Below are 26,323 nucleotides of genomic sequence, written 5' to 3' on the forward strand. Positions count from 1 at the left end.
AAGATGGATCACCCCCTCTCAGCCAGAGACTCTCACACTTATCCCGGTTAATCACGGACCCGGAGACTTCCGAGTAGCGTTCTACCTCCGACATCACGTATTCCGCCTCCCCTCCCGAGGACACGAAAACAGTGACATCATCGGCATACGCCACCACCCTCAGAGTGGCTTCTGGCTCCTCCAGAGTCATCCTGACTCCCGCTAACGGTCCTCGATCAATCCTCCTAATAAAAGGATCAATCGCAAACACGTATAAGAGCGGGCTCAATGGTCAACCCTGGCGGACTCCAGACCCGACCTCAAAAGGGCTGCCAGACCAACCGTTCACCAGCGAGAAACTCTCTGCCCCTGCATACAAGATCTTTAACCAATCGACAAACCCCCCTGGTAGGCCATATTTCAGAAGGACTGACCAGAGGTACTCGTGGTTAACCTGATCAAAAGCCTTTGCCTGATCTAAGGCCAGCACGTACCCCTTCCAGTTACTCTGCTGTCACCACCAGACATTTGAGAAGCTCTGACAGATGTTCTTCAGAACCTCCTACTTGAGGTTCCTTTTGTTTTGCTTTCGTTTTCTCATCTCGTTAGCCTCTCTCAGCTGTCATGTAGTTGCGCTGATTGCATCCCTTTAAATCCCTTCCCATACTGCATCACTTTGTGGTTTATACAACTTCCTGGAGTGTGCTGATGCTAGAAGCTGTTACTACTGCATCCACAAGATAAGTCTGTTTTCTTTATTTCTGTTTGCCTGTGGGCTTGATCCTAGGTGACCCTGACTCCCTCCGTATTAAGTGTAGGGAGCCAGTGGTCGTGTCCCCTCACTATTATAGGGTGTTCAGGTGCATATGCAATTTTCTACCATTGAGATTTTTGCATAGGCTGAGCAGTAAGGGAGAGAGCTAGGGCTCTTACAGGGCTTACCCTCCTGTTCCTTAGTTTTGGATCAAGTCAGTCGGATCTTCATTTGTGTCTTCTAGTTTTCTGTACACCTTACGTGACATCTGCTCCACTGCCTCTCGGACACCGAGCACAGCACTAAACGTGCTTCGGCCTGGAACTGAGCAATGTTGGGACTCCGAAAGGAGCCGGGGCGCAAACTGCACCAACCGATTAAACAGTATCTTGGCCAGGATCTTTCTGTCCGTATTGAGAAGCGCTATGGGATGCCAATTCTCAATACTGCTTAGATCTTTACCCTTTAATATAAGGATCAGAGCTGACCTCCTCATTGACTTCGGCAGAGCACCCGAGGAAAGGCACTCATTCCATACCGAGAGCTGGCGGGAGAACTTTGCCACCCGATCTTTGAATATCTCCCACCACTCAGACTTAGTGTCACAAAGATCCAGCAATTCTACCTGACTCTGAAGGAAATCCTCAAAGGATTGTCTCTCCTCTGCTTCCTCCAGGAGGGCCGACTTTAGCTTCCAATAGCCTCTTCCCATTTGGGGGGATTCTGCAACATTCAAAGAGAACATAATAATACAGTGATCAGAGAATTCCACCTCTACCTCCTCTAAAGGTGAAAAAGTAGTCTCCTCCTTGAAATAAAACCTGTCTATTCTGGACCTAATCTGACTACCTCTATAATAGGTGAAACCACCGTGGCCTGGGGTGTGCCTAATGTGGACATCCACCAGGCGAGCCTCGCTAGCTATGCTATTCAGGGATACACTATCATAAGCCAGACGGTCTCTGGAGCCTCCACGGTCTTGGGACCTTGTGACTGTATTAAAGTCCCCGCCAAAGACCACCTGCCGACTCGTAAAAAGGAAAGGTTTGATCCTCATAAAGAGACGCTTCCGATCCCACCTGGTTTGGGGACCATAGATGTTTATCAGACGAAGCTCTTGACCCTTCATGAGGACATCTAAAATCAAACACCTCCCCATTTCTAACTTAATCACTTGTCAGCTTTCTACTGATGCAGTTAAAAGAACCGCCACTCCGCTATACGGCTCAGCCGCAAGAGACCAATATGATGGACCACACCTCCACAAATCTGGCAGCCTGGTCTCTTGCAAAAATAAAATGTCAGCTTCAACCCGGCTGAGAAAATAAAAGGCTGCAAACCTAGCCGCATCCGATTTAATACTGGTGACATTAATGGTCGCCAGCGTCAACGGAGTGAGTGCCACCATACAGAGTGATTAAGTTATACGGCCTTCTTCCTTTCATTTTTTTCCCCCTTCTTCTTCTTACCCCTCTTGGGGCTACCCCCTAAGGTGGCACGATCTCTTTTGTGAGAGACAGTGGTGTCCATCTCATTAGTCACCACCGCCTCCCCCTTCGCACCACCCTTGTCATTCCCATTCCCAGTGTCCAGACCCGCCCCACCTCCCGAGGACCTTGCATCCTCACCGGAGGAAGGCGCGGGCCCTTCCAGAGGCTCCTTCTCTTGCCCCTCCGGCTCCCCACCCTCGACCCCCTACCCAGAAGAAGAGGAGGTGGAGATCTCATACAAGGTGGGGTACTGATTGGAAAGATCCAGGGGAAGAGAGTTAGGATCAGAGAGGGGAGCTGGCTTCACCCTCTGCAGCCACTCTGATCGGGCTAGATCTCTTTTTTGAGAGATTAATGTATTACAGTGGCTCAAACCTCCTGTATCACCTGGATGTGGTGCACAACCCTAGCGGCCTACCCCTGGTCGCAATGAAGGAAAAAAAGTAATGAATATAGATAGGGGGCACTCAACTATCTGGAATAATAGATGCAGTGTAAAACTAGTGTGAATATTTAAAATTTTATTATATTTGATCAGTTACATATAGGTGCATTATAAACATAGTACATCACATAAAAGGCGCCAATAGAACAATAAATAAAACACTAAATAATGTTGTTAAATATACTAAATAAACATCACAAAACTCTGATTCAGCAATCCCAATGACTCTGGGTGATTATTGATAGCGCTACCACCTCAGTATGATATGGAAAAATTGGGGTCACTGCCGATCACCTTGCAATATAGCAATAGGATGTAATAGATAAATGGACTCCAGTCCGTAATACCACAATGGGATGAGTCAGTGGATAGAGATGTGTAGTCCACCCCGCTGTACCAGTTAGCAAAAAGTCCAGAAAAAAGGCCAACAACCGCTATGTGGCTATAGAATAATATTGATACACCACAGATGCGTTGTTTGCAGCCTTCTGCCCTATAGGCCGCTGCAGCGTACTGCCCAATATACCTAGACTCCGTAATGGTATAAACCGTATAATGTCCAGTTAGGTCATAGGCAGTTGGATATGTATCAACATTCAGTACATTACCCTTCCAGACGGCATACGTTATAGTTCGATCCCTTTGGGGCCGATCGAGTCCGTGTACAAATGAGACGCCAGGATGGGTGTGTAGGACCTTCCTGCTTGTTCACGTGATATGGATTTGTCCACGTGATCCGGTAGAGGGCGGTGTCAAACGCTGTATCAGCTGGTAGCTTGTATAATGTGAAGGCGCGCGCCTATTTCTTTGTTCTTTAGCTGAAAATGCTTGATTCTTTGAGGTCCTTCAGAACATCATGCGGTATATGGGCTCCTTTTGGTCCTGTAGCTGCTATAATCAGACGCGTTTCGGGGTCTAAACTTGCCCCTTCCTCAGTGGTCAGCAGCATACTGAAAGATCTGTCCTTATATAGAGGGTCTTGTTAGGATAGGGAGGTGTCTCATTTGTTTGGGGAACCTTAAAAGTCCGAACTGGAATCAGTCCACTCAGGGAGCGGTATCTACGGCCATTCATACTCATTTCGTATTTCTATGTCAGTATACTTCCATAACATATTGTATACTACACTAAAGACATAGATATACTTATAAATACTGATAGGTAATAAATGGAATAGTACACAGATATCACAAACACATCAATATAAATTATCCTAATGTGATATTCCTTGTAATTTTTCGCGCAATTTTTTCTCGCGATTTACTCACATTTTTTTTGCAATTTTACATTCTATTTAATTTCATTTGCGATTTAAGCTAGCAATTTTTTCATTCGAGCGATTTATTTAGCGAATTTTTTCTTTTTTACGATTTTTCTATGATGATTTCTGTGTCTCTATAATTATAGATAAAACTAAACATTGAAATAAAACACATTAAATTTAAGTTTAGAGCAATAAAACACTAAATTCTAAAAATAATAAAATGGTGATCCCTAAAATCGTGAAAAGCCCACAATCGGTGGGGCAAGTGTAAATATAAATATTAAAAACTTCCATATATTAAAAGCGAAGACTATGTAAACGAAATTGGTATCTCCTTAGGGAATGTTACTTGGTACAGGTACATGTCCATATATAGCACCTTTCGCTACGGGCATCTGATGGTGTAAGGGGGGGCAACTATCGAGCAGGAAGGGGGGATCGAGGTGCTGATAAACAGCCAGACACTCGATGCCTCATTACCGCTCGACAATTGCCCCTTGATGCTTACAGAAAGACGAACAGTTCAAACCATGTGGCATAATCGTATTGAATTCAAAAATCCTCCTTGATTCGGTACGTGACATTCTGGCGATATGGTGACCGCCCCTCCATGGTTTCTTAACTTTCTCAAGAGCCACGTACTTCAACAAGGAAGGATTACTGTTATGAAAGTTTTTGAAATGTGAATATACTGTATGGGCATCAAATCCCTTTTTAAATGTCGCTATATGCTCGGATATTCTTGTTTTCAGGGATCTCTTGGTTCTGCCTATATATTGCCTCCAGCAGGGGCATTCGAGCATGTAGATCACATCCGTAGAATCACACGTCAGACCATCTTTTATCATGAATGTAAAAGAATTTTGTGTGGACTGGATACATGTAGTTTTCTTGGGGAATTTAGTGATACGGCAATTACTACACCTCCCACATCTAAAGAATCCCTTAAAACGGAGCCAGTTGGAATCATTGTGCACTACTTTATTCCGGACTGTGGGTGCCACTTGTAACCCCAAATTATGTGCCCTAGTGTACACTATCTGGGGTTCAGTGAGTGTATTCCCAATAATTTTATCGCCCAGAAGATGGTGCCAATGGGCTCTAATAATTTTGTCTATAGCTTTATAATGGGCGTTAAAAGGCAAAATAACCCGACTATTATTTTTTTGAGGTTGTATTTCCTCTACTTCTTCATTTCTCACAAAGAAACTTTCTCTACTCATTGCTCTAACTTTACTGAGGGATTTTTCTAGAGCATTCTCAGAATATTGTTTGCTCACAAACTGTTGTTTTAATTGTTCAGCCTCCAATTCGAACTGGGAGGTATTTGAGCAATTCCTCCTAATCCTCCTGAACTGGCTGGTGGGAATGTTCAGAAGCCACCTTGGAAGGTTGCAACTGCTGTATGGGACATAACTATTCCTCATGACAGGTTTGTAATATTTACTGCATGATAAGTTTTCTCCATTTCTGGTTATCAGGAGGTCCAGAAATTCAATCTTAGACCTGCTGATAGAGCTAGTGAATTGCAGATTTCTATCATTTACATTGATCTCCTGTAAGAAGGACTCCAAAGATGCATCAGAATCCTTCCATATAAACAGAATATCGTCGATGTAACGACGCCAGAGCACCAGACTTACCCCCCAGCTTTGACCGGATGATGATGTCCTCTTCCCATTGGGCCATAAATAGGTTGGTGTAGCTGGGGGCAAATCTGGTGCCCATGGCGGTCCCCTGTCTCTGCACAAAGAAATCAGACTCAAAAGAGAAATAGTTATGTTGCAGGATATAATCCACCCCTTCCAGCAAAAATGTGATCTGGTCCTTATGAAGGCTACTATACTTATTTATTATTATTCATCAGATGCCCGTAGCGAAAGGTGCTATATATGGACATGTACCTGTACCAAGTAACATTCCCTAAGGAGATACCAATTTCGTTTACATAGTCTTCGCTTTTAATATATGGAAGTTTTTAATATTTATATTTACACTTGCCCCACCGATTGTGGGCTTTTCACGATTTTAGGGATCACCATTTTATTATTTTTAGCATTTAGTGTTTTATTGCTCTAAACTTTAATTTAATTTAATGTGTTTTGTTTCAACGTTTAGTTTTATCTATAATTATAGAGACACAGAAATAATCATAGAAAAATTGTTAAAAGAAAAAATTCACTAAAAAAATCGCTTGAGTGAAAAAATTGCTAGCTTAAATCACAAATGAAATAAAATAGAATGTAAAATTGCAAAAAAAATGTGAGTAAATCGCAAGAAAAAATTGCGCGGAAAAAATTGCGCGAAAAATTACAAGGAATATCACATTAGGATAATTTATATTTATGTGTTTGTGATATCTGTGTACTATTCCATTTATTACCTATCAGTATTTATAAGTATATCTATGTCTTTAGTGTAGTATACAATATGTTATGGAAGTATACTGACATAGAAATACGAAATGAGTATGAATGGCCGTAGATACCGCTCCCTGAGTGGGCTGATTCCAGTTCGGACTTTTAAGGTTCCCCAAACAAATAAGACACCTCCCTATCCTAACAAGACCCTCTATATAAGGACAGATCTTTCAGTATGCTGCTGACCACTGAGGAAGGGGCAAGTTTAGACCCCGAAACGCGTCTGGTTATAGCAGCTACAGGACCAAAAGGAGCCCATATACCGCATGATGTTCTGAAGGACCTCAAAGAATCAAGCATTTTCAGCTAAAGAACAACGAAATAGGTGCGCGCCTTCACATTATACAAGCTACCAGCTGATACAGCCTTTGACACCGCCCTCTACCGGATCACGTGGACAAATCCATATCACGTGAACGGTGATCACGTGAACAAGCAGGAAGGTCGTACACACCCATCCTGGCGTCTCATTTGTACGCGGACTCGATCGGCCCCAAAGGGATCGAACTATAACGTATGCCGTCTGGAAGGGTAATGTACATATCCAACTGCTTATGACCTAACTGGACATTATACGGTTTATACCATTACGGAGTCTAGGTATACTGGGCAGTACGCTGCAGCGGCCTATAGGGCAGAAGGCTGCAAACTACGCATCTGTGGTGTATCAATATTATTCTATAGCCACATAGCGGTTGTTGGCCTTTTTTCTGGACTTTTTGCTAACTGGTACAGCGGGGTGGACTACACATCTCTATCCACTGACTCATCCCATTGTGGTATTACGGACTGGAGTCCATTTATCTATTACATCCTATTGCTATATTGCAAGTGATCGGCAGTGACCCCGATTTTTCCATATCATACTGAGGTGGTAGCGCTATCAATAATCACCCAGAGTCATTGGGATTGCTGAATCAGAGTTTTGTGATGTTTATTTAGTATATTTAACAACATTATTTAGTGTTTTATTTATTGTTCTATTGGCGCCTTTTATGTGATGTACTATGTTTATAATGCACCTATATGTAATTGATCAAATATAATTAAATTTTAAATATTCACACTCGTTTTACACTGCATCTATTATCCATTTGGTTCCAGATAGTTGAGTGCCCCCTATCTTTATTAATTACTAGATCTTTTTTTGGTCAGACGTTTCCTTCTTGTTCTTTTAGACCCTCTCCATTTGACGCCTCTCCCTCTGTCTCTGCTGGGACGGGCCATCTTTTCTGTTCATCGACCCCATGTCACGGCTGAGGATGGGGAATATCCTCAGCCGTGCGATGCCAGAAGATGTTATTGGCTGCTCGGCCAGGACAACAGAATTAGGGAGCAGGTCACCTCTTATCTCCTAACCATATGAGCCAACCCTGATGGTGGGAGGGCTCATACACCGGAACCTAATAGTCCCTGCTAGCCCTCTGGATTGCCCTGGAACAAGGAACAGGGTAAGACGACCTGTTCCTCCTAGGCACGGAGGAACAGGAGTCTCACTGGCCAAGCTGCAAGGAAAAGGGGTACAAAAACAGACCTATGGTTATGGCAGGTGAACTGCACTAGTTCTACCTACCTGCCACAGCCTTGCTGACTGGATCCCTGTGATGACACGCTGATGTCACACCATACTTAAATGGACACAGCCAACACACATACACACACACAGGAACCCAGATCCATAGCTGCATTAAATAACAAAAGGAATACATCAACTGAACATATATACATCTATGACCACAAGGGTGGCCCTCACGGGCAGATGGTATAAAGTAGGAGAATGACTCCAGCAGACCATGGCTGAAGTACCCCTCTGACTACTGCTCTCAGCAGAGGCTATATAGCCTATGTGGCCACACCCACACAGACACACCCAGTGTTCACACACACAGAAGGTATTTAACCCTTCATACACCAGGCATAAGAAAACAGCAACTTAAAGGGGAAGTGTATAAATACACACATCCCGTGCACACTAAACCAACAAAGTACACACATACAAAGACAGGTGCCTGGTGCAACCGCATGCACATTATAGCAAGCTGCCTCACAACTGCTCAGGCTGCTATGCTGCCACATAAATAATGTTGCCAGCGGCAACCACAGGTGAGGCAACATACTACAGCCCTCACCTGTGATTGACAACCAGACCTAGACCGCAGGCAACTGCATGCGGTTACAGGAGTCACGACCATGACCATGGTCATGACACCCCACTGCCCTGTCACCTTTGCCAGCACTCGCCCCGACGGTGGGGCCCTCCCTGCTCGCCTCCGCGCGTGCACGAGCTGCGAGGGCAACAACTGAACGGGTGCCCTAGCTCACCACACAGGTTGCATCTAATCTGCCCACAAGATGCAGCTAGATGGCCTTCACCCCCGCACAACGCGCACCTCTGCACTCGGCAGCTGGCGCTGAAGTGCGAAGGGCTGCCGCACTTGTAACACAGCTTAGGCTGCCCCCTGTAGAACACCATGATCCTATCCCGACCAAGGAAAGCAGATGACGGTATGTGGGAAACCGACCCCCCTGAATGTTTCAACTTAATCTGAAAAGTCCAGGCACCCGACCAGATGCCATACTCATCCAGGTTCTTGCTAGGAAGACCCTGGACGTCCCCGTACCTGCTCAACCAGGTCAAGATGTCAACACAAGAAAGTGACTGGTTACGGGTCAGAACGGTCACTTTCTTGACCTCATTTTGGCGGGTTATCGCTTGCACGAAAAACCCCTGCCAGTCCGGCTGGTCTTTTGCCAGTTCATACCCAGACCAGAAAAGTTTAAGACCCTCTGGCTGGGCAAAAGTGACATCAAATTCCCGGGTGCCATACGGATGTATCAGGGCAAAGATGTCACATGCCCTGATGCCCATCTGAGAGAGAAGCTCTGCCACCCTCTTCCTGGTAGGACACGCTTCATTGCCTCTCCATTTCAGACAGACAACATTCCGTCTGGCTGACCCAGGGCCGGTTGTGGGTGAGGACCAGGTGGTCTCGCCCCCGCCTTGCTCTCGGAAGGCACGCAGGCCATGCCTGTCTATCCAGAAGGATAGATCCACCTGCTGCCCCCCTACTGTGATGGAATTCTCCCCTCTCCTAAGAGCCTCTAGAAGTTGCCGCTGCAAGTTACCATCACCAGACATTGGTAATGGGGAGGACAATGGGGGCCGCCCCTCCCCCCCTGCGCCGGCGACCACACCAGCATAACTTCTGCCAGGCGTAACCGACGCAGCCGGACCGACCACCAGCCATGTCCCCCTCGCTGCCCGCCCCGGGAGCCTTCCTGTCTGGCCCCTCCTGTTTCTCCTCACCGTCCCTGTTACCACATACAGGGATGGCGTCCTGCGCCATCTTTGCCACGTGTTTCTCCCCACTCCTGCGCTCCTGTCCCACAGCAGAGACCGGGCCAGGGAAGATAATGGGGTTTGTGCCCTGAGCTGGCTTTGCAGCCGGCCCAGGGCATGCAGGGTAGGTCACATAGACATACCTCAGCTCTCTTTTTACTGTCTTTTCCTCCCCCCCCCCCTGTTTTCCATCGGCTCATCTTCAGGTAATTCATTACCAAAGCAGATATCTTCACGAATTTTGGGGGACTCCAGGTGGCGTATTTCGGCCATAAGCTGTTCTCACTGTACTCTCCTTCCTCATCGAAACTAGTGGGGGGCAGGCACACCTGCTCTGCGGTGATGCCAGTTTCCGCAGGTTTCCCCCCCATGTCCGACTCTTCCTCCTCACTAGTGGAGTCATCTTCCTGCTGTTCTCGACTTCCAGCCATTTCATTGAACTTTTCATCGTTCTTGAGCTTTTCCTTAAAAGGACCACTGTTTTCCAGAATGGCCGCCCTTCTTCCTTCCAGCTCTTTAATGATTTCTTTTAGGCCTTTTATTTTATTTCATATTTCTGTCCGGTGTCTTCTTGTCGCTTTGTCCACCTTCACTCTCTCAAGCTTTAAGTTCTCCCTAAGCTTCTTGAGGGTCCTATTCGCTTCCTCATACTCCCGGAGGTAGGCAGTGATCCGGGAGCTGTAAACGGTGATTAGTTCCTAGGGCTTCATGCTGCCCCAGTCAGCCTCAACCGAGCCCGGGCCACCCCCAGGAGCACTCTGCGTACTTCTTGGAGGGCTACTGTCCGCCCTCCTGGAACTGCCGGCGATGGTCACGGCTTCACCTACGGGGATTGCAGGGGCCACTGCACCACGACTCCTGGTAGATCTTCTGATCCCCGGGAACTGAGGCCGGTAGTTCACCTCCCCTACCTCCCGCCGGCCTACCCCGGAAAGTAGGATCCTGGGTCTTTAGTCGCTTCATGGCCCAAGACCCTACCACCTCCCTAGGGAGAGGCAGGGCCTGGGCTGGGAAAGGTGGAAAAAAAAAAACTGGAAGTCTGATTGCAATCAACAGGAGCTCCTTCAAACACAACCACACCCGTCGACTGGCCCCAGTATACTGAGGATTACACTTAGTATACAGGGCAGGAGAAGTGGTACTGTGCAGTGTCCATATATACAGAATAAGAGCAGATACTGAGGATTACACCCAGTATACAGGAATACAGGACAGGAGAAGTGGTACTGTGCAGTGTATATATATATATACAGAATAAGAGCAGATACTGAGGATTACACCCAGTATACAGGACAGGAGAAGTGGTACTGTGCAGTGTATATATATATACAGAATAAGAGCAGATACTGAGGATTACACCCAGTATACAGGACAGGAGAAGTGGTACTGTGCAGTGTACATATATACAGAATAAGAGCAGATACTGAGGATTACACCCAGTATACAGGACAGGAGTACTAGTACTGTGCAGTGCACTGAGTATTTCCACTGTGATGTTTTTTTGTGAAGTGAAGAGTGCTATATGTGCACTGCGTGTACCCTGCCCGATACTATTATCTTGGCATTAAAGATTGTGTATGGACACTGTTATGGTTCGCACTATACCTGACACTCATGTACTATGGCCAGTGGGAATAATGAGAGGGATATTGCTCTGCAGCTGGTGTGTGATGGGACCTCTTGTAACCACACATCTAGAATATGAGTTGGTACCGGGAATAGTGCGGGCAAGCAGCGGGCACCCGATGTGTATGTTGTGATCTTCCCTGCCGCGGTTATTTCCAGCTCCAGTCGGCAGACACTGAACGGAATTGATTTCCTGGATGAAAATAATGTGTCAGGAGGTGTCTCATTTGTGTGATGGATGCAGCGTGATGAGAGGAAGCAGACGCCGCTTCTCATCTGATTTGGTCAAGAAAGAGAATCATCTGTTTTCAATGTGATCAGTAACCAGCCAGGAAAACCGCTCTGCCCCATCCTGCAGCGGAAGATGTCATAAGTCATTATCCAAGAGGAGAGACCGAAAATCAGCGCCATACACTGAGGGGAAGAGGGGTCAACCAGGAGGCAACCGCCCCAGACCGCTATCCGGGCAAATAACATCAAGAACCCTACAAACTAACCATGTAGTATACTGTCATCTATCAATATTATCCTTCATAGAGGGCGGTATTATAGTAGTTATATTCTTGTACATAGGAGCAGTATTATAGTAGTAATATTCCTGTACATAGGAGGCAGTATTATAGTAGTTATATTCTTGTACATAGGGAGCAGTATTATAGTAGTTATATTCCTGTACCTAGGAGGCAGTATTATAGTAGTTATATTCTTGTACATAGGAGCAGTATTATAGTAGTTATATTCTTGTACATAGAAGCAGTATTATAGTAGTTATATTCCTGTACATAGGAGGCAGTATTATAGTAGTTATATTCTTGTACATAGGAGCAGTATTATAGTAGTTATATTCTTGTACATAGGAGGCAGTATTATAGTAGTTATATTCTTGTACATAGGAGCAGTATTATAGTAGTTATATTCTTGTACATAGGAGGCAGTATTATAGTAGTTATATTCTTGTACATAGGAGCAGTATTATAGTAGGTATATTCTTGTACATAGGAGCAGTATTATAGTAGTTATATTCTTGTACATAGAAGCAGTATTATAGTAGTTATATTCTTGTACATAGGAGCAGTATTATAGTAGTTATATTCTTGTACATAGGAGCAGTATTATAGTAGTTATATTCTTGTACATAGGAGCAGTATTATAGTAGTTATATTCTTGTACATAGGAGGCAGTATTATAGTAGTTATATTCTTGTACATAGGAGGCAGCATTATAGTAGTTATATTCTTGTACATAGAAGCAGTATTATAGTAGTTATATTCTTGTACATAGGAGCAGTATTATAGTAGTTTTATTCTTGTACATAGGAGGCAGTATTGTAGTAGTTATATTCCTGTACATAGGAGCAGTATTATAGTAGTTATATTCTTGTACATAGGAGCAGTATTATAGCAGTTATATTCTTGTACATAGGAGCAGTATTATAGTAGTTATATTCTTGTACATAGGAGGCAGTATTATAGTAGTTATATTCTTGTACATAGGAGCAGTATTATAGTAGTTATATTCTTGTACATAGGAGCAGTATTATAGTAGTTATATTCTTGTACATAGGAGCAGTATTATAGTAGTTATATTCTTGTACATAGGGGCAGTATTATAGTAGTTATATTCTTGTACATAGGAGCAGTATTATAGTAGTTATATTCTGTTACATAGGAGCAGTATTATAGTAGTTATATTCTTGTACATAGATGCAGTATTATAGTAGTTATATTCTTGTACATAGGAGGCAGTATTATAGTAGTTATATTCTTGTACATAGGGGGCAGTATTATAGTAGTTATATTCTTGTACATAGGAGCAGTATTATAGTAGTTATATTCTTGTACATAGGAGCAGTATTATAGTAGTTATATTCTTGTACATAGGAGGCAGTATTATAGTAGTTATATTCTTGTACATAGGAGCAGTATTATAGTAGTTATATTCTTGTACATAGGAGCAGTATTATAGTAGTTATATTCTTGTACATAGGAGGCAGTATTATAGTAGTTATATTCTTGTACAGAGGAGCAGTATTATAGTAGTTATATTCTTGTACATAGGAGCAGTATTATAGTAGTTAGATTCTTGTACATAGGAGCAGTATTATAGTAGATATATTCTTGTACATAGGAGGCAGTATTATAGTAGTTATATTCTTGTACATAGGAGGCAGTATTATAGTAGTTATATTCCTGTACATAGGAGCAGTATTATAGTAGATATATTCTTGTACATAGGAGCAGTATTATAGTAGTTATATTCTTGTACATAGGAGCAGTATTATAGTAGTTATATTCTTGTACATAGGAGCAGTATTATAGTAGTTATATTCTTGTACATAGGAGGCAGTATTATAGTAGTTATATTCTTGTACATAGGAGCAGTATTATAGTAGTTATATTCTTGTACATAGGATCAGTATTATAGTAGTTATATTCTTGTACATAGGAGCAGTATTATAGTAGTTATATTCTTGTACATAGGAGCAGTATTATAGTAGTTATATTCTTGTACATAGGAGCAGTATTATAGTAGTTATATTCTTGTACATAGGAGCAGTATTATAGTGGTTATATTCTGTTACATAGATGCAGTATTATAGTAGTTATATTCTGTTACATAGATGCAGTGTTGTAATAACCAATGATTAGTTTTTTTGGGGGCAGGGGGGGGGGGGGTTCGCTTTCTTCTCTGTATTTTGTCTATTTAGAAGTTATTAGTCTCCTTCTTTCTTCCTTGGTTACCTTTGCAGCACATTATTCTCTCCGACGTCGCAGTGACTAAGCTGTGTGTTGTTTCCGGCATACACCATTAGTCAGCGATCATAGAATCAGGTGCTAAAGTCTTCACACCTTGAAACCAGTCTGTACCCCCCACAATATATCAGCAGCTGTGCCAGATTTATTATGGCGATCGCCTGTGTGAATGCCGCCGACTCCACACGTTGCTTTTAATGTCAGTGACAAATTATATGATCTCAGGGAAGTTAAGTATATGAAATCACAGCCCGTCACATAATACATGGGCAGACGTCAGCGCTGCCTCCAAGTGTAATGTTAATTAAATGTGCTCACTCGCGGCTGCTTCGCTGATGATTTGCAGTTGGCGAAGCCGTTGTATATCAATGGCGCTGAGAGCGAGTCGTTGATGGTTCAGGAAAGGTGCAGCTTCAATAATTGTTAATGATATTGTTTGTTTGCAGTTTCTCCGGCCCAATACTCAGGTTCTTTCTTTTGGGGTTTTGGTGAATGTATTTTTATACTTAGACTTTGATATTGCTTATTTCTATAGCCTTTATTAGGTGTTGCCAATCCAGCAGAATTCCTGTTGCAGCGCTATGTTTGAGTGAAGTATAAAACATGACGTAATAGCAGAATTATGAATACAGCTGTGGATGGGACTGCAGTAGAAGACATGATGCACATATATATGTAGCATACATTTTGAATTGGAATCTACATCAGTAAAAGTGAATGAAGCTTTATGTGTGACTAGAATGTATGGCATCATGTAATAGTAGAATTGTGAATACAGCTCTGATTGTGATTGGAGTATAATAATGGATATAACTATAGACCATAATAAAGTTAAAGTTTTGCCATTCAGGACCTGAAGAAATCAAAGTGCGGTCATATTGACTGTCACCCAACTTTCTCAGAAACAGACATAGCTAGGAAAGGACTCAATAGAACCTGTTTCCTCCGCAGCGATTCCGGACTGACCGTTGTGTTTATCTTAGGGATTCTGTTCTGCTCCGGAAGAGGATTGAATGCAGTGGACTGACCCCGTCTGAGCTCTTGGGTCAGAGGATGAGCAGTCTGGCAGCACCACTTCCCCCAGATAAACAAGGTGGGTTCATGGCTGATGGTGCAGAGGTCCCAGGCCAGATGACAATTCTTCTGACTGCAGACCTTCATGATAACAGCGAGGAGTTGATCACATTCCCATAATCACAGTGTGAGGGTCCTGCGTCCGCAGAGCACTATCCCCCACCGGGGTAATAGCAATGATCAGCGCGGTTACGTATGTCTATACCGGGGGCTCGCACACCTGCAGCAATGAGAGACACAGAGGAGGTCGCGGGGTGGCCATTTCACTGGTTTGGAATTACATTCTTGTCTCCTCTAGTTAGTCTCCAAAAAGGAAAGACTTGAAGTGAATGTAACAGCGCACAGTGTGGTCAGACATGGTATAATAAAATATCCATAGTTTACCCCATGTAACAGCACACCGTGTGGTCAGACATGGTATTACATAATATCAATAGTTTACTCCATGTAACAGCGCACCGTGTGGTCAGACATGGTATTACATAATATCAATAGTTTACTCCATGTAACAGCGCACCGTGTGGTCAGACATGGTATTACATAATATCAATAGTTTACTCCATGTAACAGCGCACCGTGTGGTCAGACATGGCATTACATAATATAAATAGTTTACTCCATGTAACAGCACACCGTGTGGTCAGACATGGTATTACATAATATAAATAGTTTACTCCATGTAACAGCGCACCGTGTGGTGAGACATGGTATTATATAATATTAATAGTTTACTCCATGTAACAGCGCACCGTGTGGTCAGACATGGTATTACATAATATCAATAGTTTACTCCGTGTAACAGCGCACCGTGTGGTCAGACATGGTATTACATAATATCAATAGTTTACTCCATGTAACAGCGCACCGTGTGGTCAGACATGGTATTACATAATATCCATAGTTTACCCCATGTAACAGCGCACCGTGTGGTCAGACATGGTATTACATAATATAAATGGTTTACTCCATGTAACAGCACACCGTGTGGTCAGACATGGCATTACATAATATAAATGGTTTACTCCATGTAACAGCACACCGTGTGGTCAGACATGGTATTACATAATATCAATATTTAACTCCATGTAACAGCGCACCGTGTGGTCAGACATGGTATTACATAATATCAATAGTTTACCCCATGTAACAGCACACCGTGTGGTCAGACATGGTATTACATAATATCAATAGTTTACTCCATGTAACAGCACAACGTGTGGTCAGACATGGTATAATAAAATATCCATAGTTTACCACATGTAACAGCGCACCGTGTGGTGAGACATGGTATTACATAATATCCATAGTTTACTCCATGTAACAGCGCACCGTGTGGTCAGACATGGTATTACATAATATCCATAGTTTACTCCATGTAACAGCGCACCGTGTGGTGAGACATGGTATTACATAATATAAATAGTTTACTCCATGTAACAGCGCACCGTGTGGTCAGACATGGTATTACATAACATCCATAGTTTACCCCATGTAACAGCACACCGTGTGGTCAGACATGGTATTACATAATATCCATAGTTTACCCCATGTAACAGCACACCGTGTGGTCAGACATGGTATTACATAACATCCATAGTTTACTCCATGTAACAGCACACATTGGGGTATAGTTATCACGGGAGTAATTGTAAGTCAGTTTAAATTAAGTCTGCAGGTAAATTTTCCACGTGACCAGTGCAGCCAATCTCTGTCCTCCCCGGTAAGCGTCACAAGTCCACCAGGGACTGTGATTCGCTGCACCGATCCCGGGATGGACGCTTGCATGTCAGCACTGCTGCCATTTAAACAAACATATGGAGGAGAACCGGACCTGCCGCACAGAAAATGGCGGCGGAGGAAAGAGGCGAGTACGAAATAATGTTTTCAGGCATTTAGAGCAGTTGGGAGGATTTAAGATTAACTCTGAAAACCCCTTTAATTATTAGATAAAACATCATAAATGATATATAAAATATCTACAGCACCTAAAACGGTTTAATCCTCGCCACATGATTCCTAATCCACAATGGTGAAAACTGTATTTTCCTTTATTTCTAGTGCTGATTCTACCCCTGATAGAACAGGACAGCGGGCGAGTCGTCTGCGTCATACTGGTAAGTACCGTTATACTGGGCTCATGTATAGTAAATGTACAAAAGGGGCACTATTAAAGAAATTTTATTCTTGTACAAATGAGCAGTATTATAGTAGTTATATTCTTGTACATAGGAGCAGTATTATAGTAGTTGTATTCTTGTACATAGGAGCAGTATTATAGTAGTTATATTCTTGTACATAGGAGGCAGTATTATAGTAGTTATATTCTTGTATATAGGGGCAGTATTATAGTAGGTATATTCTTGTACATATGAGCAGTATTATAGTAGTTATATTCTTGTACATAGGAGCAGTATTATAGTTGGTATATTCTTGTACATATGAGCAGTATTATAGTAGTTATATTCTTGTACATAGGAGCAGTATTATAGTAGTTATATTCTTGCACATAGAGGCAGTATTATAGTAGTTATATTCTTGTACATAGGAGCAGTATTATAGTAGTTATATTCTTGTACATAGGAGGCAGTATTATAGTAGTTATATTCTTGTATATAGGGGCAGTATTATAGTAGGTATATTCTTGTACATATGAGCAGTATTATAGTAGTTATATTCTTGTACATAGGAGCAGTATTATAGTAGTTATATTCTTGTACAGAGGAGCAGTATTATAGTAGTTATATTCTTGTACATAGGAGACAGTATTATAGTAGTTATATTCTTGTACATAGGAGGCAAAATTATAGTAGTTATATTCTTGTACATAGGAGGCAGTATTATAGTAGTTATATTCTTGTACATAGGGGCACTATTAAAGAAATTTTATTCTTGTACAAATGAGCAGTATTATAGTAGTTATATTCTTGTACATAGGAGCAGTATTATAGTAGTTGTATTCTTGTACATAGGAGCAGTATTATAGTAGTTATATTCTTGTACATAGGAGGCAGTATTATAGTAGTTATATTCTTGTATATAGGGGCAGTATTATAGTAGGTATATTCTTGTACATATGAGCAGTATTATAGTAGTTATATTCTTGTACATAGGAGCAGTATTATAGTAGGTATATTCTTGTACATATGAGCAGTATTATAGTAGTTATATTCTTGTACATAGGAGCAGTATTATAGTAGTTATATTCTTGCACATAGAGGCAGTATTATAGTAGTTATATTCTTGTACATAGGAGGCAAAATTATAGTAGTTATATTCTTGTAAATAGGAGGCAGTATTATAGTAGTTATATTCTTGTACAGAGGAGCAGTATTATAGTAGTTATATTCTTGTACATAGGAGACAGTATTATAGTAGTTATATTCTTGTACATAGGAGGCAAAATTATAGTAGTTATATTCTTGTACATAGGAGGCAGTATTATAGTAGTTATATTCTTGTACATAGGAGACAGTATTATAGTAGTTATATTCTTGTACATAGGAGGCAGTATTATAGTAGTTATATTGTTGTACATAGGAGCAGTATTATAGTAGTTATATTATTGTACATAGGAGGCAGTATTATAGTAGTTATATTCTTGTACATAGGAGGCAGTATTATAGTAGTTATATTCTTGTACATAGGAGCAGTATTATAGTAGTTATATTCTTGTACATAGGAGCAGTATTATAGTAGTTATATTCTTGTACATAGGAGGCAGTATTATAGTAGTTATATTCTTGTACATAGGAGGCAGTATTATAGTAGTTATATTCTTGTACATAGGAGCAGTATTATAGTAGTTATATTCTTGTACATAGGAGCAGTATTATAGTAGTTATTTTCTTGTACATAGGAGCAGTATTATAGTAGTTATTTTCTTGTACATAGGAGGCAGTATTATAGTAGTTATATTCTTGTACATAGGAGGCAGTATTATAGTAGTTATATTCTTGTACATAGGAGCAGTATTATAGTAGTTATATTCTTGTACATAGGAGCAGTATTATAGTAGTTATATTCTTGTACATAGGAGCAGTATTATAGTAGTTATTTTCTTGTACATAGGAGCAGTATTATAGTAGTTATATTCTTGTACACAGGAGCAGTATTATAGTAGTTATATTCTTGTACATAGGAGCAGTATTATAGTAGTTATATTCTTGTACATAGGAGCAGTATTATAGTAGTTATATTCTTTTACATAGGGGCAGTATTATAGTAGTTATATTCTGATGTGATCTAAAAACTTCTTCATAATTGAAACAACTAAGGTAATCTTGTTAGTGGAATTAAATATGTTGCTGTTTTTGCAAAACTAACCACCCTTCCCAGCTATAACTTACCTAGAGTGTATTGCACCCTTTCTCTACCGGAGGTTTTTTTGTTTTTGTGTTTTCATTTTTTCCCCCTATCTTCCTTGAGCCATACATTTTTTATGTTTCTGTTCATATTGCTGTATGAGGGCAAATTTTTTGAGAGCTTTATGGCATAAAATGTAGTGGAAAGCAGTGAAATAATTCCAAATGGGGTGAAATTGGAAAAAAAATCATCAATTCAATTCAATTTAACGGGTTTTGTTCCTACGGAGTTTCATTTTCGGCAAATATAAAGCCATGCCCTTCATTTTTTGGGTCAGTGCGATTACAACGATACCCGATATGTATAGGTTTTTTATGTCTAAACAGTGTAAAAATACATTTAAACTTTGATAAAAAAGAAATTTTTTTACATCACCATATTCTGACCCCATAGCTTTTTTATACGTATATCTACTGAGCTGTTTAGGGGCTTATTTTTGGTGGGACAATCCATAGTTTGTAGTGATACAATTTTTGAGTGGGCTTGACTTTTTGATCACATTTTATTGCATTTTTTTGGGTAAGATAAGCAATGAAAAAATGGCAAATCGGCCATTTTGACACTTTTTTCCTTTACGCCATTCGCCGTATTGGATTTTTTTAAAATATTTTAATGGTATGGACTTTCAGTCGTGTTGATACACATGATGTTTATATTTATTGTTATTTAGGTGTTTATTTTTAATTATACGGAAAGGGGGGAAACTTTGATATTTTTTTATTTTTTTAACACTTTAAAAAAAAATTGGGATGATTTAGATTTTTTTTGTACTATCAGGGATTTTTAAAATGGTGTTTGGATTAAAAATTGATAATTTCTTATCCTGGCTTTATCGTCAGCGAGGCTCATAGTGTTCAGCGCATTTATCGATGCCTCCATTCGGCGCAGGGGCTGTTGGTAGGAAGCGCGAGCTTACGGGTCTTTGCGCATTAAGATGCTGTGTTCACGGCATCTAAAGCCTTTAATTACTGCGATCGGCCTTATTGCCAGTCACGGTAATTAGCCGCAGTTCTCTGCTGTTTGAGACAGCAGAGACTTGCCGGCCATGACGCCCGCTGTACATGTATGGCGCATGTATCGAAAAGGGTTAAAAGCACTCCCACAGAAAAATGTTTGTTCTGTGACCTGCCAGAAAGGCACATGATGTAAATTGTAGTGAAGGTAGTTTTCCTACTAGTTACTGTATTTGTAATCTCGCTTCTGGCACTCATAAGACTTGTGAATGCAGCTCTGGATGTGACTGGAGTATCAGTTTTGATATGCAGTACATTAAGAGGGAGATGTAACCTTTAGAGAAGAGCAATTCCACTTGACTTTAGTCATTTCTCTTTAGGGCTTAGTGACATGTAGAGGTATGTAGTGAGGAGACGTGTCATGGCCGCCTCGTCTTGTCTTGCTCTCTAGATTCTTAACTATAAAACGTTTGCAGAATATTTCCAGTATTTACTGATCTGCAGGAAATCAGACAGAGGGCAGATTAATCTCCGCACACAACAACCCCGCAGAAAGCAGCTTCTGGGTTTTCTTAATGAGCAATCTGTTGAAAAGAAAAAAACAAATCTCCCATCATCTCTCAGCGAAGCCTGATGTATTGAGTCTTATGATTGCCGGATAATAATACATGCGTCCCTGGCGCCGCGCCATTCACCGTGGATCTAATTCATCTGCTTTATTAACAACAAATGTGACTCGAATGCACCGCGAAGGCTCCAATGACTGTTTAGGACCCAGAATATCAGAACATTCACTCCAAGAAATGTTTCCCAAAGTATAATTAATCTCCTGTAATGAATTTTCGCTATGAACCATTTATACAAGCAGAACATTACTGAAATTACCTCTAGAATAGTGATATCCCTGAAATCCGCAAGCTGCTAATGAAGATCTAGACTCTACATTCCAACACTGGGAAACTCCACTTACTACTGACATTACTGTAATATTATCCACTGTGTACTATAATACTGCATCTATGTAAGAGAATATAACTACTATAATACCGCCTCCTATGTACAAGAATATAACTTCTATAATACTGCTCCTATATACAAGAATATAACTACTATAATACTGCCCCTATGTACAAGAATATAACTACTATAATACTGCTCCTATGTACAGGAATATAACTACTATAATACTGCATCCTATGTACAAGAATATCACTACTATAATACTGCTCCTATGTACAAGAATATAACTACTATAATACTGCTCCTATGTACAAGAATATAACTGCTATAATACTGCCTCCTATGTACAAGAATATAACTACTATAATACTGCCTCCTATGTACAAGAATATAACTACTATAATACTGCTCCTATGTACAAGAATATAACTACTATAATACTGCCTCCTATGTACAGGAATATAACTACTATAATACTGCCTCCTATGTACAAGAATATAACTACTATAATACTGCCTCCTATGTACAGGAATATAACTACTATAATACTGCCTCCTATGTACAAGAATATAACTACTATAATACTGCTCCTATGTACAAGAATATAACTACTATAATACTGCCTCCTATGTACAAGAATATAACTACTATAATACTGCTCCTATGTACAAGAATATAACTACTATAATACTGCTCCTATGTACAAGAATATAACTACTATAATACCGCCTCCTATGTACAAGAATATAACTACTATAATACTGCCTCCTATGTACAAGAATATAACTACTATAATACTGCCTCCTATGTACAAGAATATAACTACTATAATACTGCCTCCTATGTACAAGAATATAACTACTATAATACTGCCTCCTATGTACAAGAATATAACTACTATAATACTGCTTCTATGTGCAAGAATATAACTACTATAATACTGCTCATATGTACAAGAATATAACTACTATAATACTGCCTCCTATGTACAAGAATATAACTAGTATAATACTGCACCTATGTGCAAGAATATAACTACTATAATACTGCTTCTATGTGCAAGAATATAACTACTATAATACTGCTCATATGTACAAGAATATAACTACTATAATACTGCCTCCTATGTACAAGAATATAACTAGTATAATACTGCACCTATGTATAAGAATATAACTACTATAATACTGCTCCTATGTACAAGAATATAACTACTATAATACTGCTCCTATGTACAAGAATATAACTACTATAATACTGCACCTATGTACAAGAATATAACTACTATAATACTGCCTCCTATGTACAAGAATATAACTACTATAATACTGCTCCTATGTACAAGAATATAACTACTATAATACTGCTCCTGTGTACAAGAATATAACTACTATAATACTGCTCCTGTGTACAAGAATATAACTACTATAATACTGCTCCTGTGTACAAGAATATAACTACTATAATACTGCTCCTGTGTACAAGAATATAACTACTATAATACTGCTCCTATGTACAAGAATATAACTACTATAATACTGCTCCTATGTACAAGAATATAACTACTATAATACTGCTCCTATGTACAAGAATATAACTACTATAATACTGCCTTCTATGTACAAGAATATAACTGCTATAATACTGTCTCCTATGTACTGTAATATAATGGTTATCTCTATATAATGCTATAGTGCAGTGATGGTGAAACTTTTACAGACCGAGTGCCCAAACTGCTACCCAAATCCCACTTATTTATCGCAAAGTGCCAACACAGCAATTTCACCTGAATATCTAGATAGTGTCTCCTCCATGTACTTTGTGCTGTAATATCCGGCCTGCATTCAGTGCCCGGCCTGTGCCGTTCATAGTGCGCCCTGTGCTGATGAAGGGCAGGAAAAGTCTAAGCCTTCATGCACACGACCGTGAAAAAACGGTTTTATCTTGTCCGTTTGTCACTGACAGACTGCCCCCATACAATTGAATGGGTCAGTTGTTAACGTCCGTTTGTCGTGCGACATGCAGCCTTAGATTTTTTCCAGGGTGCGGGCGCCCAAGGAGAGGGCTCTGAGTGCGGCCTCTGGCACCCGTGCCATCGTTTCGCCACCACTGCTATAGTGTCGCCCTCACTGTCTACAGTACGCGGTGCCGACCATTGGACGTCTTCTTCCCCTTTTTGTTCGCTTAGTTTCCTCTCGGATGATCTATAAGTCACATGTATTGATATCTTTACGATTTCGCTCTTCGTCTTTCAGATGTACTGCAGTCCGCTGAGCGATTACGATGAACAGAACCTGCGGACTCTGGAGCGACACGTAAGTCATGTCACACAGCATTTACAGCCGCTCCTCACTTAAAGGAGCACTCCACCAAAGTCTCCTGTGACACATGGTAACGTTGTGGAGGAGACACCTCTCAGGGGCCCTCAAACCCTTACCTCCCGCTATTTATAATGTCTCACTTATTATAAGGCAAGCTTGTGGAGGGGGCGGGGCTGTGACAACTTCTATCTGACCAGAGGCAGAGGGGTTTTCACAATCCATACAGGTAGTTTGTTGGATATTAGAACAAAGTAGGGATCTGATTAATTAACTAGAGATCTCATCAATTGTTTAGCAATTACGGTAGTTTCAAAAGATACATTGTATAAAGTGCCTTTATTCTGCCTTAAAGTGAAAGTACTGCTTTACTAAAGGCGCTTCTCAGCTGATTGAATTGTGATTTCGGCGAATATTATTTTCCAGAATGATTTGTGCTTTGCTGGGGTTTCAGTCTTTTTATAGAAACTATTGTAACAGTGCCCCCTAGAGGAGGCAATTATTTTTTTAATTTTAAAAGCTAATATCCCTGGAAGTAAAGTTCCTGCAGAAATAGTTGATACGGCGTCTTCATCAGCAGGGTTCATGGTATAACGTGGGCAGCGTCTTGACATTATTAGCAGTGTCCCTTTAAGATGTTCATCCGTTACTTTGTCCCAATTCGAACACTTCTTCTAGGTACAATGGTTTACTTGTCACTCGTCCGGCCCCCACCTGCTCCAGAGGAGCTTCCCAAATCTATATGATGACCGGCACCGAAGGAAGGAAACTCTCTGGAGCCAAGAGAGAAATTAAAATTTCATAAGATTAAAGTTAATCAAATCCCCTGCAACAAAACAGATTGACAAGTTAATCAAATGAGAGAAGGAGCGGGCGGATGTGGGGGCTTGTGTACAGCCTCGTTCAATCTGATACGGGCGGCCCATCCCCCACAGGTGCCCGCGCTGTATCTGCGCCAGAGTGAGATGTGCGTATAATAAAGGATTGAGCGGTTTGTTCTCTTATCTGCCGCCTCTCTGATAGGAAACTCAGAAAAGAAATATCCTACCGTAATTTCGAGCGCGTAACTGGTGGACGGAGATTCCCCTACAGTTTTTGCGCTGATTAGAATTGAATTTTTATCAGCTCATTTGCATCTGGTAAATCCGAGAGGTTTTGATTATTTTTTTGCAACTTTGAAATGAGTTAAGGGAAAAGTCATTATTTCCTGTGTACAATGCAATTATTGAAAATCCTAGGCCTAAAAAAAGTATTCACGCCCCTGTTTTCTGATAATGAGAAGTATGATAATGTCATTTACAGTCATCCGTCCACCCAAATCAAAAAAATTCCAAAGTGACCGATGTCTATCACCCAGCTTTCCTAGAGTTCTGAATAGTAGCAGTAAAATCCCTGGAAGACTAGGGTTGGTTACCTGTGGTATCCCTGGAGGTCTTGGGTAGGTTACCTGTGGTATCCCTGGAGGTCTTAGGTAGGTTACCTGTGATATCCTTGGAGTTCTTGGGTAGGTTACCTGTGATATCCCTGGAGGTCTTGGGTAGGTTACCTGTGATATCCCTGGATGTCTTGGGTAGGGTTGCAGTTATATCCCTGGAGGTATTGGGTAGGTTACCTGTGGTATCCCTGGAGGTCTTAGGTAGGTTAACTGTGGTATCCCTGGAGTTCTTGGGTAGGTTACCTGTGATATCCCTGGAGGTCTTGGGTAGGTTACATGTGATATCCTTGGATGTCTTGGGTAGGTTACCTGTGGTATCCCTGGAGGTCTTGGGTAGGTTACCTGTGGTATCCCTGGAGGTCTTGGGTAGGTTACCTGTGGTATCCCTGGAGGTCTTGGGTAGGTTACCTGTGATATCCCTGGAGTTCTTGGGTAGGTTACCTGTGATATCCCTGGAGGTATTGGGTAGGTTACCTGTGATATCCCTGGAGGTCTTGGGTAGAGTTGCCGTTATATCCCTGGAGGTCTTGGGTAGGTTACCTGTGGTATCCCTGAAGGTCTTGGGTAGGTTACCTGTGGTATCCCTGGAGGTCTTAGGTAGGTTACCTGTGATATCCCTGGAGTTCTTGGGTAGATTACCTGTGATATCCCTGGAGGTCTTGGGTAGGTTACCTGTGATATCCCTGGATGTCTTGGGTAGGGTTGCAGTTATATCCCTGGAAGTCTTGGGTAGGTTACCTGTGGTATCCCTGGAGGTCTTGGGTAGGTTACCTGTGGTATCCCTGGAGGTCTTGGGTAGGTTACCTGTGATATCCCTGGAGGTCTTGGGTAGGGTTGCAGTTATATTCCTGGAGGTCTTGGGTAGGTTACCTGTGATATCCCTGGATGTCTTGGGTAGGGTTGCAGTTATATTCCTGGAGGTCTTGGGTAGGTTACCTGTGATATCCCTGGATGTCTTGGGTAGGGTTGCAGTTATATCCCTGGAAGTCTTGGGTAGGTTACCTGTGATATCCCTGGAGGTCTTGGGTAGGGTTGCAGTTATATTCCTGGAGGTCTTGGGTAGGTTAAAGGGGTTTTCCGAGATTTTGATACTGATGACTCTTCCACAGGATAGATCATCTGATCTGTGGGGTCCGACCCCCAGGACCCC

At 41.4% G+C, this 26,323-nt stretch overlaps 1 protein-coding gene across 5 annotated transcripts in view; it reads left to right on the forward strand.

Annotated features, from left to right (window-relative positions):
• The window catches only part of LOC122931886 (cGMP-dependent 3',5'-cyclic phosphodiesterase-like), a 310,101-nt gene that overhangs the window by 193,797 nt on the left and 89,981 nt on the right, over window positions 1-26,323 (forward strand). For all 5 annotated transcript variants that reach the window (XM_044285943.1, XM_044285946.1, XM_044285942.1 and 2 more), the window contains 3 exons: window positions 15,055-15,164; window positions 17,204-17,259; window positions 23,676-23,735. In XM_044285943.1, the coding sequence (XP_044141878.1) occupies window positions 15,055-15,164; window positions 17,204-17,259; window positions 23,676-23,735 (226 nt within the window). The remainder of the gene's footprint in view (window positions 1-15,054; window positions 15,165-17,203; window positions 17,260-23,675; window positions 23,736-26,323) is intronic.

The sequence above is a fragment of the Bufo gargarizans genome, chromosome 3 (genome assembly GCF_014858855.1).
Source record: "Bufo gargarizans isolate SCDJY-AF-19 chromosome 3, ASM1485885v1, whole genome shotgun sequence".
Taxonomy (NCBI): Eukaryota; Metazoa; Chordata; class Amphibia; order Anura; family Bufonidae; genus Bufo; species Bufo gargarizans.